Below are 13,626 nucleotides of genomic sequence, written 5' to 3'. Positions count from 1 at the left end.
ATTCTTAAGTTAGTCATTGCATTTTAGCATTTTGTGTAGAGCCAGAGGTTTTTTGATAACCCTAATCACCAGCCAAGTCGTATAATAACATGGTTTAGTTCTTAACTGAGAAGGTGCAATGTTGTAATTTCGAGTCTTAGCCGCTGAAAGGCCTGCTATCTACGTATGCATATTCTCTAAACTCTAGGCTGCCTATGTTGGTCAATCCTTTCCAGACACATCGCATTCACTGCCTTACTAGGCCGTTGCATTATCTACTCTATAGCTTCTAAACCCTGAAAAATACTGTCACAGGTTACGCTAGTTAAGCGCTACAGACTCTTCCCGCGGCGTCCTGGATGAACTCGTCTGAACCCACAGCAGTAAAAGCGTAGAAGACAGAGTCTGGGTCCCACCGCTTCTTGATCTCGTACAGACGATTATAGTTTTCGCCGTAAAAGGCAGTCTTCCACTTGTCAACCGCTTCCTGCGGATACACCAGGGGATCGGCCTCGTTCAGGTACGCTCCGGAGCCGGAAGTAGCGGCCTCGATGGCCGGGTGTATGTGGCTGGCCAGATCGCGCCGGCGGGCCAGCATAGTGGACTCGGGCACGGTGCGGTCGTAGAAGGAGAACTCGAGGCAGACGGCGACGGAGTCGCGCCAAAAAGGCGCCACGGCGTTGTCGGCGTGCCGCGGGATGTTGGTGGCGTTCACGTTGAGTCCCATGCAGCCCAACTGCCAGTTAGCGGCCTGGTCAAACGACACGATGGACGTGGTGGCGGCCGTTAGACGCTTGGGGCCGGTTTCGCCGGTGACGGCGGTCCGCGGGATCGCCCGGCTGTTGAAAAGCTCCGAGCTCTGATATGGCCCGAACGGCAGCGGCCCGTTGGTGTAATTGTAGTGGTCTATGTACGAGGGCGCCGTGTAGGCGGTGAAGGTATACGGGACACCCAGATCCTCAATCTGCTCGAGGTATGGCCGGTACAGCTCGGTCATGTCCTCGGCTGTCTTGCCCGGGGCAGTCGTGTTATGGACGCTAAAAGCGCCGTCAACAAAGTTGAAGGCGGGGCAGGCACCAGCGTCGACGATGTTGGGGAGGAAGCGCCACCAGGCCTCGACGGCGGCGGCGTACGTCTCGTTGCTGGGGCTCGAGGTGGCGTTGAAGCTCAGAGTGGCGGCGCCGACGTGGCTCTCGGGATGCAGCCGAGCCGTCATGCTGAGAACGACAGCATAAGTGCCGGCCCCGCCGCCGGTCATGGCCCAGTATAGGTCTGCGTTCTCCCTCGGGCTCGCCGTGAGGTGGCGGCCGTCGGCGGTGACGACCTCCCACTCGAGGACGTTGTCGGCGCCGAGGCCGTAAGCACCGTTCAGCAGGCCGTGGCCTCCGCCGGCCGAGAAGCCGCCGGCGATGCCGACCGTGGGACAGTCTCCCGAGACAACGCAGAAGCCGGCCTGGGCCACACGGAGAAGCACTTCCCCGCCGGTCCATCCGGCGCCGACCTTGACAGCCGGGCCAGAGTATTCGTCGCTGTTGTAGCTGTCAATGATGTCGAGGGATCTGAGGTTCCGCATCCATATTGCCAGGCCGCCCTTCCCAGTTGACTTGCCGAGGTAACTACAAGCCCGAGTTCGTAGGTTAGCATAGCATCCTTGTCCTTGTGTTTCTGCGTCCTCTGGTACTGTACTGCAGGGCACCAGGGGGAGACTGGAAGACGTACTCATGTCCCGTGTTCTTGATGACCAGTCGCACATTCTGCGATCGGCAAAAGTTGATGGCGGCAACCACGTCAGGGGGACCCTCGACGGAGATGGAGTAGCTGACGTAGTTCCCGAGCTCGCACTGCCCCGATGACTGAGAAAAGGGGCTACAGGAATCGTTCTGATACCAAGGGTTCGCGATAGCAGCCGGACTGTTGATACTACGGGTGGACAAGTAGTGGTTAGAGATGCAGTCAAAACTGTGGCTAAGGCTGATACAGCGGCAAGAGGACAAAGACGCAGGCGAAAAAGAGTACGAACTAAGTCTGTGGGAATTCCCAGTTCTTTGCTAGCTCTGCACACTCGGCCTGGTTGGGTTTGATATCGGCAAAGCCCTGCGGGTAACAGACAGCAGCTTGGGGCACTGTGGCTATGAGCCGTCCGCCGACTGTCTGGTTCAGCTGTTCCCAGACATCGGGTCCCGGCCATGCGTCGTCGCCAGGTATCACTTTACAACGGGTATCGATGCCTGTGGCTTCTCGGACTGGAATCAAGGCGCCGAGGCATACGGAAGATGATACTAATAACGACCAGAAAATCCTCGTAGAATGCCACCTCTGAGAATCCATTGTAACGTTGGCGGAAAAGAACTTCAATACAGTGCGCTACTTGGTCATGGATGATGGACACACAACATTGGTGGCAGCTTTATCAATAGATAACCTCTAGGTTTGAACGAACCAACCCATCTTCTAGTCGTCATAGATCTTGGAATTGGGACTGCAAGTCGCAACCATGATTAGATTAGGTTAACAAGCGGTGACTCGGCGTCGGCGGGCGGAGCAATCCTTGACCCTGTGCCGCCGCTCCGAGCCCGGTTCGGCGCCACTTACCGAATCCGGGAAGAGAAACCTTGATATACCCCCGCGAGGCATAATCAGAGTTAGAAACGACCAACACGAATCATTGGATTGCAGAAGGCGTCGGGCTCATCCAGGAGCGTTCTTCCACCTCTCCAACTATCGAGAACTGGCACCAAGAAATGGACTCTTGAGCAACATCACAACCGTTTCCTTAAACCAGATCGCTGTGAAAATACTCGTCATCAACATCATCATCACCATCATCCTAATCATCCTAATCATGACATCGCTAGCCAGGCCTCAAGCCGGGAAGCAGTCCTTCTCGAGCATGTGGACGCAAATGTACCCGCCTAAGCCCACCTACACCCGAGACAGCATTCCCGACCTGAGCGGCAAGGTACGTCTGCAGCGCGGCAGCCCCGAACCCAACCCCTGTGCGCGTATGTCGTGACACCGTCTTGCAGGTCTATCTAGTCACGGGCGCCAACTCGGGCGTCGGCAAGGAGACGGCCGGGATCCTGTACTCCAAGAACGCAAAGGTCTACGTGGCCGCGCGCTCCGAAACCAAAGCCGAGGCCGCCATGGCCAGCATCCGAGAGTCCTGGCCGGCGTCGACGGGGTCGCTCGTCTTCCTGCCGCTCGACCTCGCCGACCTCGGGGCCGTCGGCGAGGCCGCAAGGCGCTTCCAGTCGCTTGAGGAGCGTCTCGACGTCCTCTTCAACAACGCCGCCGTCCAGGCCCTCGCCGACACAGACGGGTCGCACAACAGGACGGCCCAGGGCCACGAGGTGCACCTCGGCGTCAACGTGCTGGGGCCCTTCCTCCTGACCAAGCTGCTGACCCCCCTTCTGGCCGCCACTGCGCGTCTGCCCGGCACCCAGCCCGGCTCCGTCCGCGTCGTGTGGGTTTCGTCTATGGGCACCGAGACCATCGGCGAGAAGTCGCGCGGTCTCTCGTCGGACTACGCCAGCTACTGGCCGCTCATGTCGCCGCTCGAGCGGTACGGGCTGAGCAAGGCCGGCAACTGGCTGCACGGCGTCGAGTTCGCCCGCCGCCACGCCGACGATGGCATCATGAGCCTGCCCATCAACCCGGGCCACCTCTCTTCCGAGCTGTATCGCGAAGGCGGCTTCGTCTTCCGGGGCGTGCTCAAGGCCGTGGCGCTCTACCCGCCTGTCTATGGCGCCTACGTCGAGCTGTTTGCCGCCCTGTCGCCTGATCTGACGATGAAGGACTCTGGGGCTTGGGGTGAGTTACTCTTGCTGTTTTTGTTGTTGTATTCCTAGTCTTCATGCCACCATGTCATATCTTACGTGTCACTAACGAGATCTCTCCTTATTAGTTGTTCCTTGGGGCCGGCTTTACCCCATCCGGGAAGACTTGCTTAGTGCGACAAAGTCCGAGGCCGAGGGCGGCAACGGTAACGCCACCAAGTTCTGGGAGTGGTGCGAGGATCTGGTCAAGGACTACGTCTAAGGAATCTCGCATATAATCATCGGTGCCGGCATTTCCGTCTGTCTATAGCCTGTTCAAAGGTCCATCTTCATTTATTGCCACATGACATGTTCAGATGCAGCGGAAGTATATTCTATATATCCGACATAACGACGATTTGACGCATTAAGAGAATTCTTTTGATTGTCTACTGTCACGTTTCAGCCTTGCGATAGATGCTCCTACGATTCAGTTCCCCATTCCGTGAAGCATAGCTCCAACTTTCCCATGTGCCAGGACATGCAGTCCTTCACGTTGTCCATGAAAGCATCGCCATCAAAACCCGGAGCAAAAGTCACATTATACCTCGACACGCAAGCGGCGACAAGCAGACGCATCTCCATAAGAGCCAGAGGGCGTCCGAGACAGCCGTGATGTCCTGCGCGTCAAACACAAGTCAACGTCAGCATAGACACGAAGGGGGTATCGTGATCATAGCACCAAGGGGAACGATCTGGCGTGGACGTGGCATGGCCTACCTGTTGAAAAGGGAGCGTAGCCGGCAGGCTCCTTGATCATCTCGGGGCGCGAATACCATCGCTCCGGCACGAACTCGGCGGCCTTCTCGTACACGGCCTCGGATCGCCCGATAACGTACTGCGAAGAAAACACCGTCATGTCGCCAGGCACAAAGGTGCCGGCCACCACGATGCCCTCGGGGGGCGTGACGCGTAAGATGGTCGACGCGGGCGGGTGCAGGCGCAGCGTCTCGTTGATAACGGCGTTCAAGTGCTCGGCGTTCACGAGTCTCTTATGGGCTATAATGCCATCGTCGTCACGGCAGTCGTCCCGCAGACGGGCCAGCTCGTCACGTAGTTTTTGCGTATGCTCGGGGTGTCTGGCGATGTGGAAAAGGACAAAAGCAAGCGTCGCTGCCACCGTGTCACTGCCTGCAATAATAGCAAAGCGGCAGTCGTTTTGCAGGACGGACATGTCGCGCTCGCCGGGGGAGAGCTTCTCGTGGTGGGCTAGCAGGGGAGCCATAAGGCCCGGTCGCTCAAGCCGTGCCTCGTCGGCCATGAGCCGTCGCAGGTTCTCGTGGCAGAAGGCCAAGAAGCCCGTCGAGGCCTCCGTGGTCACGAGAGGCTGGGCGACGTCCATCATCATCCGCAGCAGCCACGTCGGCAGCCGGAGGCCCATGATCTCCATGCTGCGCACCAGTTGCTCCACGGCCGTGCTTTGGCCGTTCCGGAGCATGCCAAAGTCCTGACCAAGAGCCAGATCGCCCAGCACGTCAAAGGCAAAGTGCTCCGTGAGCCGCGCCGCGTCGACGGGCACCCCTTGAGGGTGGGCCGAGAGATGTGTAAGCAGAAGCCGGACGTAGACGACGATGCGGTCTTCGTACCCGCGTAGCGCCCGATCGCCAAACCCGCGGCTCCATACGCGGCGGCGTGCGGCGTGCTGCCGGACGTCCCTTGTTGCGATGCCTCGGTTAGGCTGTTCAAAGTCGTACATGGACGCCCTGTAGCAGCCGCTCTCCGGACCGTGGATGGCCTGGACGGCGAGCGGGTGATTCAGCATGAGCGTGGACGAGCCGACGCGGACAAACGGCCCGTACTCGTTGTAGAGGCCCAGAGACTGTCGGTGCATGTCGTGCCGACGAGCCAACCGGGCCGAGAGAAATAGGTCGCTCACGCGCGCGCCCAAGGGGCCGGGGAACCTGTTGAGGGGGTGCAGCAGCAGCCTGTAAATGAGCAGGCTGGCTAAGAGACCGGCGAGGAAGCAAGACAAGACTCTCACGGCGGCCCAGAGGGAAAGGAGCCACGGAGCCGACGTCGCATACGAGTGGACCGATGCCGCCGAGAAAGTCCCGATAAGCCCGGCCTGGAGATACTTGGCGCCGTTTCTGTGATGCTCTCCTCTCTTGAGATAGGTCAGATGTGTGATCGCGCCCGCGGCGGCTGCCGCTAGACGCACCGTCGCCGCCTCCATCCAAGATTGGCTGCTCGGGGGTTGACTTCTATCCTGTGCGGTACTCGTGCGAGGGCGTAAGAGCTAGTTACACAGCGGGAGATGGTGTTGAGAGCGTACTGGCAAAGAGCAGCTGATTTGGCAACTCGCGATAGTTTCATCAAGGCATCCAGAACAACGTAATGAGTCGTCACGGAGATGGACGTCGAGCGCGGGTTTCAACATTACCCCTAGTCGGTCTATCCATCTTCAAGTTTACCGATCAACTCTGTGCACCATTGCCTTTAACGCGGCAAATACTTGACTCGTCGTGTTGTTTGGAAACCTTAAGGTGGTGACGAAGCGCAGCTGACTCGATCAAAATCTTACACGCAGCTACGCCGACTCTGTTCCAGATTTCAAGCTTTACAGAAGCCGGGGGCAGCGGGCGTTCGGCGTCGGTTTCCTATCGAGGACTAGAGCGCGTCACCATCCCAATAGACTGTTCACTGGCTAGTCAATCATCTCCAGGTTCTTTATCCTACAGGGTTCAGTCAAACATCCTCTCTCTCTCTCTCTCTCTCTCTCTCTCTCTCTCCCTCAACTTTGACTCCGCTTCATTACTTCTATCTAGACGGCATCATAAGTCCATGGCTCCAACTGGCTTCATCGAGCGTGAGCGACCCGAGTAAAACACGAAGAAGCACCACAAAAGCAAACACTCATGGCCCGCGCCCAGGGTGGCCAGGCTGCGGTAGTGCAGTCCAAGGCAAACCCCGTGACCCGAGAACCAGGACTCCCGTTGGTCGTTGCCCATGACCGGCCTCTGCCGCCGAGCTTGCCATCCGCGTACCACGTGCTCGTGCGCGTCCTCGCCGTAGGCCTGAACCCTACCGATCACAAGATGGTCACGCACTTCTTCATGCAGGACAACGCCGTCGGCTGCGACTTTTGCGGCGTAGTCAAAGAGGCAGGGTCCCAGTCGCGGTTCCCGGCAGGCGCCCGCGTCGCCGGTGCCGAGTTTCCCTACCGTCCCGGCAACCCAAACAACGGCGCCTTTGCCGAGTACATTGTCGCTGACTCCCGCCACCTCCTTCGCGTCCCTGACTCCATGACAAACACGTCGGCCGCCGGCATGGGCGCCATCGGATGGGGAACGGCGGCCCTTGCCATTTCGGACCCGGATGCCCTAAACCTGCCCGGCTTGCCGACCGCACCCGCCGAAAAACCCCTCCCCGTATTGGTGTACGGGGGAGCCACGTCCACCGGTCTCATAGCGATCCAGATGTTGAAAATGTGAGCTTGGGTTTATTTTGTTTCATCTCCCTTTCTTTCCGACGTCCCGCCAGTGATGAAACTGCTGAGCTTCGAGCCAGTGGCTGACATACGCGCAGGTCCGGCTACGCTCCAATTGCCGTCTGCTCGGCCAAGTCGGCCCCCCTCGTTCTGAGCCTCGGTGCCGTGGGCACCGCGTCGTATACGTCACCGACGTGCGCCGACGACGTCAAGAAGCTCGCCGGCGGTCTCCCCATCAAGCACGTCCTCGACTGCATCACCGACGCCGAGTCCGCGGCGGTCTGCTTCTCTTGTCTGTCGCGCGTCGGCGGCCGCTACGCCTGTCTTGAGGCCATGTCAGAGGCTTGGGTTACCCGCCGCTCCGTCCACCTCAAGGTCGTCATGGGGTTCGAGGGACAAGGCCGCGATGTCGATCTGGGTCATCCCGTATACTCGCGCAAGGCCAATCCGACCCTGCACGATGTGGTTGCGCGGTGGGCCCGCGAGCTACAGCCGCTACTAGACCACGGACGCATCACAACGCAGCCTACCCAGGAAATAGAAGGTCGGCTTCATGGTGTCATCGCCGGCTTAGAAATGCTACAAAGCGGTAGAGTCAAGGGCAAAAAACTTGTTGTTTCTATATCTGAGTAGGCTGGATTACTTCAGAAGTGCCTTGTTACATATAGATATATACTACTCTAATAACATCCATGAAAACATGAACTCACGATGGGCCAGCCTAGCGGCCCACTGGCACCCCACCGGAGTGCGTGGGCCTTTGGGTGACAAACGAACAAACAATGGCATTCTGATAACTGTTCTTTTCGACATTTCCTAGCTATGGCGTCATATAGCAATGCATGGATCTTGCGCTGACAGGATGTACACGTGAGCCTATTGGGAGTTTTGCCTGAGACCCGCGAGTAGAAAAGTAGTGGACGGCCTGACACTCCGGCCATTCTTTGCTCACCTATGCCTTGGGTTGGGAACCATATCCGTATGTGGGCTTGATTATCTTTCTTGTCCCCAGCCGTAACCCACCAACCCTACATTTGAACCACCACCATCACCACCATCACCACCACCATCACCACTTATTCCACCCTCTTGCCCACCCACCCAGATGCAACTTTCTGCTTCGCTGGATAAATCGGATACGCCGGATTCATCTGGATTATCTGTTTCATCGCCAGGTGGATTTTGCGCCTGCTGGATATGCTCTATCTTTGCGTAGGTGCTGTTAGGAGATAGAGGGACCCTCTTCTTCGTACGCTGCTGCTGGTTATCCAGATGAGCTTGCAGATGACGGACTTGTTGCTCTAGAAAAGCCAGTCTAGATGCTCGCTCATCATACCCTTTTTGCATCTTTCTAGATAGGTGACGAATAGTGTGGGTATCTAGATCATCCTTACCCAGCTGGTTAAATAGATGTAATTAACGCTGTAGATCAGCAGACTAATGAGGAGTTGACCATGGGATAACATATACTGCTTCATCCCATTGCTGGCTGCTGTTTTGGTCCTTCTGTTGGCTGCTGGATGATGCCCTAGATACTAGGGAGTTAGATAGAGGATGCCGTATGCATACTGGCCATAATCCAGCTGAACCAGCAAGACCCCGATTACAGCAAACGCATTCCGGAGGAAGATGTACTGACGTTTGAGGATTGGCGTCTGCTTGTTTAGCTGCAGGATATTCTTGCGAGCAGACCTCATTAACCCCTCGTGCGGGGTAGGGCAAATTAGACCACAGCATTTAAGTCCAAAAGCCAATAGTTTTAGAGTACTTCTATCTATATAGCGTTTTACCTATGCTAGAGGTACTAATAATCTCTACCTTTATATAATAGTACTTTATAGTCTAAGTAGCTTTACTAGAGCCTTATTAGGCTAAACTATTACATTATTCTACTGCTCTAGGCAGTAGTTATCTAGGTAAGTAACAGCAAGGTCCTCTAGTAATATATCTACATAAATAGTGCTATAAGTAGAGGTATTAAAGTTAGATATTATAGATTTTAATAAGTATGTTAGTAATAATGTTAAAATTAGTGGTAGTTGCTAATAAAATAGCATTCTAAAACAAGGTATTGTCATATATCTCTAAAAGTGAGGGGTAAAAGTGGGGGTGGGTCCACCAAGGGGTTAATGAGGTCCGCTCGCAACTAAAGGGATACCAGCAGACGCTTTGCACGCAAGGCTAGGCCGAGAAGGGGTCGCTTGGGACTCTCTGGGAGATTATGGGCGGCGTGGAGTACCTCCTGGAGAAGCTGGAGATGTGGAAGACATTCTTCGACGAGGATTTAGAAGCTGAAGGGGCCCTCAGCCGCCGTCAACTACAGCCCCAGAGAAGAGGACAACGAAGCGAGGCAGGCAACAGCCATCGTCGCTGGCAGCAAGGCTCCAGGCCCGTCGCACCTCGACGAGTATATCACATATATACACAAAGGCATAAATGCCGATTTATAAGGAATGCCGAGAGAAACAAGCATAGCAGAAAGTTACACACAATATACGCACGACTTGACTAGACCAATTACGTCATTAGAGCCCGTCCCGAAAATGACCAACGCATTTTAGCCATTTTCCGCTACGAACGGGTGCACTTTGCCACTTTGCAACATTGCCGTATTGCCTACTTCAACAGTAACATTTTTCCCTTCTTGTAATACAACGTAATAAGACCCCACCCTACAACTCCGACCACCCCTAATGTCGGACCACCCCTAGATAGCAGAGTAATAAGAGATAAGTGCATTAGGTTAACTATTTCTTAAAAATCAGAGATAGGCTTAAAGTACATTAAACTTTATTAATAGCTTTTAATAAGCATGATATATTATAAAATAAATATAGTATAACTGTTTATGTCACGTGACTGGCAGCTAGGCTGCTCTAGTGGTGGTTACACTGCTGACGTGTCCTTGGCTGTGCGTACTCCACTGTGGCATCTACGCAAAAGGATATAGAATTCTATAACTAGAAGGTCTTAGAATAACTACACTTAAGTAGGCAGGTGCCAGGCACTGCTCCAGGACCTTCCTGCTAGCGCTATAATATTTATAGGCTAAAGAATACTATATTTATATAGGCTATTATTAATAAAAGTAAATAAAGTAAAATAAGTATATTTAAGTATATAATATATATAGATTTACTATATTATATATTAGCTATAGGAGAAAGTATACTAAAAATTTTATCTCTTTTGGACTTCTCTCTAATTTTCAAAAAGGAGCTAAATCTATAGATCTAGTGTAGTAAATCTATGAATTTGGTGTATATTTGCATGGTCTGACATTAGGGGTGGTCCCGACAGTCTTTGGCGTTCCCCACAATTACAATGGGGGCATTGACCGGGGACTCCGGGGCACAGGCAAGAGGCAGGTGCTTTTAATTGTCTCTCTATTGAGTACGGGTATTTGGCCGGGGGTGAAATGGTATTTGGCCGTATCTAACCACTTTCGTCAGCTTCGCCACGCAGCCACAACAGGCCCCTGCCTCGCAATGTACTGCTTCTCAAAGGTACAATCCCTTTTGCTAGGCTCGCTAGCAAAATTTCTTTTAGGCATGAGAGCAAGGGCACCTACCTACACCTACGACGCGTTGTTATTATTATAGTTAACTAACTCGCGATGTGTAGTGTTCTATTAACCCTCCTTTTTTGCCCTGAAAGTGACGATTAGTGTAACAGCAACTATACCCACAATGTCAACAGTTAAAGCCACGACCTTCGATAAGTGTTATCTCCGCGTACGCCAGCAGTATCAACTAGAGGGTATTACCCTCCGTATCAAGCAAAGGGAGGCCCAGCAGGTAGATATCCTTTGCGACCAAGCGGGCAAGGCCATTACTTGGGCCTAGAGTCGGAATGTGAGCAGCAAGCGGTGCGACTGCCCTTTTGCTAGCAAGATACAATACTTAGCAGCGACGGATGAATGGATGTGGGAAGTCCTTCCTGGCCATGAGACCTATAACCACGAGGGTGTTGCAGCAAGTGATTTAGGCAGTAATTCTTGCTTCCAACAACTAAGCTAAGCACAAGTGCTGTTGTAGCTAGTATTTAAGGCATCAAGGGCAACCATCGCTGAGCGCGTTGAGCAACTATCGGCCGCAAGGATGAAGTCGAGGGATATCGCAAGTCAACTCTGTAAGCAGGAAAAGGTGGTAATAACTGCCCAAGACGTTAGAAATATTCAACGTAAGCTCCACAACAAGAAGTATGGGCCGTTATCGTCAACCTAGCTGTTCATTAACGTCCTAACCTTGAGCCCAGAGATTCCTTCTTTTGCTGTCTATCATAGCCAAAGTGGGAAAATTGATGGCGTTTTTTGGACGTACAAGAACTGCCTTGAGCTATGGCAACAATACCCTGGGTTATTAATGATAGATAATACTTACAAGGTAAGTTATTGTTATTGTTATTATTGTTACCACTATTGCTGTTATTACTGCTAACCTTTTTCTACCAAGGTTAACCGCTTTTATATGCCACTTTTTCAAGTAGTAGGCACTACTGCTGTACATACCACTTTTAACGCATGCTTTTGCCTTGTATTACACAAAGACAAAGATACCTTCACTTAGGCCCTTCAACAAATCAAATTGCTGCTTAATAACAAGAATATACCTTTACCCTCTGTTATTATTACTAATTACAACAAGGCGCTAAAGCCAGCCGCTGCAACAGACAATAATAACAACAAGGACAAGAACTGCCTGCCAGAGGATTCAGCAGAGATACACAGCAGAGAAGTTGCAACTATAGTTTATTACCAGGCTAAAGTAAACAACAGTAATACACCTACCTCCGCTGTAACCACCAACAAGGCGATCTACAGTCACGACCCTGATGGGCTTCTTGCCGCGTGGAGGGCAGTTATTTATGCGCCAACTGCAACTGCCTTTTAGAAGGCATAGGGTTCTCTTAAGCGGCAATTTCAGGACCAAGAAGGTAAGTCAGTTCTTTGTTTTGCAACTTTTGCTAACTATCCCTAGTAATTATTAAGTACTTCAAAACTTATTACCTTTATCTCTACCCCTAATTCGCTGCCTTTAAAACTAATAAATTATGTAACTACAGTATTAAAGTAACCTTACTTACTAAGAGCACTTACTACAAGCTAAAGTTGTACCTTCTCTATCGCCTAGCTAACCTTTTTACCCTCTACAAAAGGATATACAAGATAGTTAAAGAAAGGCTATAACGATACCATAATAAATTTGGTGCCGAGCGACAACGGCAGCGGGCAAAGATACAGAAGTATCTATTACTTTAAGGCCTTGCCTTTTAGGTATCTTTTTGGGCACTTGACTTGCTCTATAAGCAGTATATACCTGCCCACAAGGCCTTTAAGCAACGCAAGAGCCTTCCTCTGTGTACTAGCAACTTCTAAAAGCAGTGGGGTTTACCTTGCTGTCACAAGCTACTCTGCTGTCTTCAAAGTTGTAATAGTGACGAGGTGCTTACTCAAGATAACCTTGACTACCACTGGTGGCTAGATAAGACTCACGTGAGCTTACTTTCCATCCTCAGTTTACTTTTTTACTAATTTTAGTGGTAACTACAGCCTGACCTTATCCGCCTACGGAACCAGACCATCAAAGTTGACCCTAACGTAGTCCGCAACCGTCGCAACTACCCGCAGTCAACAGAGCCACCCAACGGTAACTCTGAGCCACCTGTTGACCTCCGTGATACTCAGCGAATACCCTCTGCGTGGGAAAGTATTAAAACACCAGCCTCCTCATCACAAGCCTCTTCGTCGCAGCCACGTAGGGCTAGGCCCTCTGCCACACCTACACCGTTAACAAGCAGCCGCAGTAGCCGTACCTCAAAGTATAATAGGCTGGAGGAGCAGGTGCGCCAGCTTGCTACGGCATTAGCCCTTGAGCGAGACCAGCGGCAGCAACAGCAACGGGCTCAGGCAGAGTTCGAGGTTGCCCAGCAGCAGTTTAGAAGCAAACGTATCTCTCAGCCATTCCCCAGCCAACAGCAGTTTGCCTATCAACTACCTCTTCAGCCTACCTATCACCAGCCCATCTATCAGCAGCAACAGCCGCGGCAGCAACCCATCTATCAACAGCAGCCACAGCAACAGCAGCAGCAGCAGCAGCAGCCGCTACAATGGGTATATCAGCCATAGTCTAGAGAATTCATCACGTTTCACTTCGCGTACTTCAAAAATGCAACTTTGCCGACAAAACGCGCCTTTTTGCATAAATCGCGGACGGTCGCTGAGTTATTCTGCCTTTGTACCGCGAAATCGAGGTACATCGAGTTTTGCGGGCAGGCCCACTGTGTGGCTGTGACGGTTCATTCGCTTGCTGAAAGTGGTTAGATACGGCCAAATACCATTCTGCCCCCGGCCAAATACCCGTACTCCTCTCTATTAACTAATTAATCCTAGACTGAGATTTACAT

At 52.7% G+C, this 13,626-nt stretch overlaps 5 protein-coding genes across 5 annotated transcripts; 3 read left to right on the top strand and 2 right to left on the bottom strand.

Moving 5' to 3' along the window:
* Positions 1-304: 304 nt before the first annotated feature.
* LY79DRAFT_581098 (uncharacterized protein) lies at positions 305-2,307 on the bottom strand (the record flags this gene model as incomplete). Its single annotated transcript, XM_060560171.1, has 3 exons — positions 305-1,595; positions 1,699-1,899; positions 2,000-2,307. The coding sequence occupies 3 exons, from the start codon at positions 2,305-2,307 to the stop codon at positions 305-307; spliced, it is 1,800 nt and encodes a 599-aa protein (XP_060412514.1).
* Positions 2,308-2,561: 254 nt separating this feature from the next.
* On the top strand, positions 2,562-4,017 carry LY79DRAFT_635255 (uncharacterized protein; the record flags this gene model as incomplete). Its single annotated transcript, XM_060562255.1, has 3 exons — positions 2,562-2,938; positions 3,006-3,789; positions 3,884-4,017. Exons 1-3 carry the CDS (start codon positions 2,822-2,824, stop codon positions 4,015-4,017), a joined length of 1,035 nt encoding a protein of 344 aa, XP_060412513.1. The 5' UTR covers positions 2,562-2,821.
* A 65-nt stretch (positions 4,018-4,082) lies between these two features.
* On the bottom strand, positions 4,083-6,523 carry LY79DRAFT_650916 (cytochrome P450). The gene is made up of 3 exons (XM_060562552.1): positions 6,175-6,523; positions 4,515-5,768; positions 4,083-4,414 (listed from the first exon to the last, which is right to left on the bottom strand). Exons 1-3 carry the CDS (start codon positions 6,191-6,193, stop codon positions 4,218-4,220), a joined length of 1,470 nt encoding a protein of 489 aa, XP_060412512.1. The 5' UTR covers positions 6,194-6,523; the 3' UTR covers positions 4,083-4,217.
* On the top strand, positions 6,309-7,922 carry LY79DRAFT_269253 (chaperonin 10-like protein). The gene is made up of 2 exons (XM_060552004.1): positions 6,309-7,221; positions 7,320-7,922. Exons 1-2 carry the CDS (start codon positions 6,650-6,652, stop codon positions 7,852-7,854), a joined length of 1,107 nt encoding a protein of 368 aa, XP_060412511.1. The 5' UTR covers positions 6,309-6,649; the 3' UTR covers positions 7,855-7,922.
* Positions 7,923-10,816: 2,894 nt separating this feature from the next.
* On the top strand, positions 10,817-13,355 carry LY79DRAFT_660536 (uncharacterized protein). Its single transcript, XM_060562772.1, has 4 exons — positions 10,817-11,018; positions 11,593-11,606; positions 12,114-12,156; positions 12,773-13,355. Exons 1-4 carry the CDS (start codon positions 10,911-10,913, stop codon positions 13,346-13,348), a joined length of 741 nt encoding a protein of 246 aa, XP_060412510.1. The 5' UTR covers positions 10,817-10,910; the 3' UTR covers positions 13,349-13,355.
* Positions 13,356-13,626: the final 271 nt, after the last annotated feature.

The sequence above is a fragment of the Colletotrichum navitas genome (genome assembly GCF_030913465.1).
Source record: "Colletotrichum navitas strain CBS 125086 chromosome Unknown LY79scaffold_44, whole genome shotgun sequence".
NCBI lineage: Eukaryota > Fungi > Ascomycota > Sordariomycetes > Glomerellales > Glomerellaceae > Colletotrichum > Colletotrichum navitas.
Note: the sequence above shows the minus strand (reverse complement) of the source record. Positions and strands in the feature narration are given on the sequence as shown.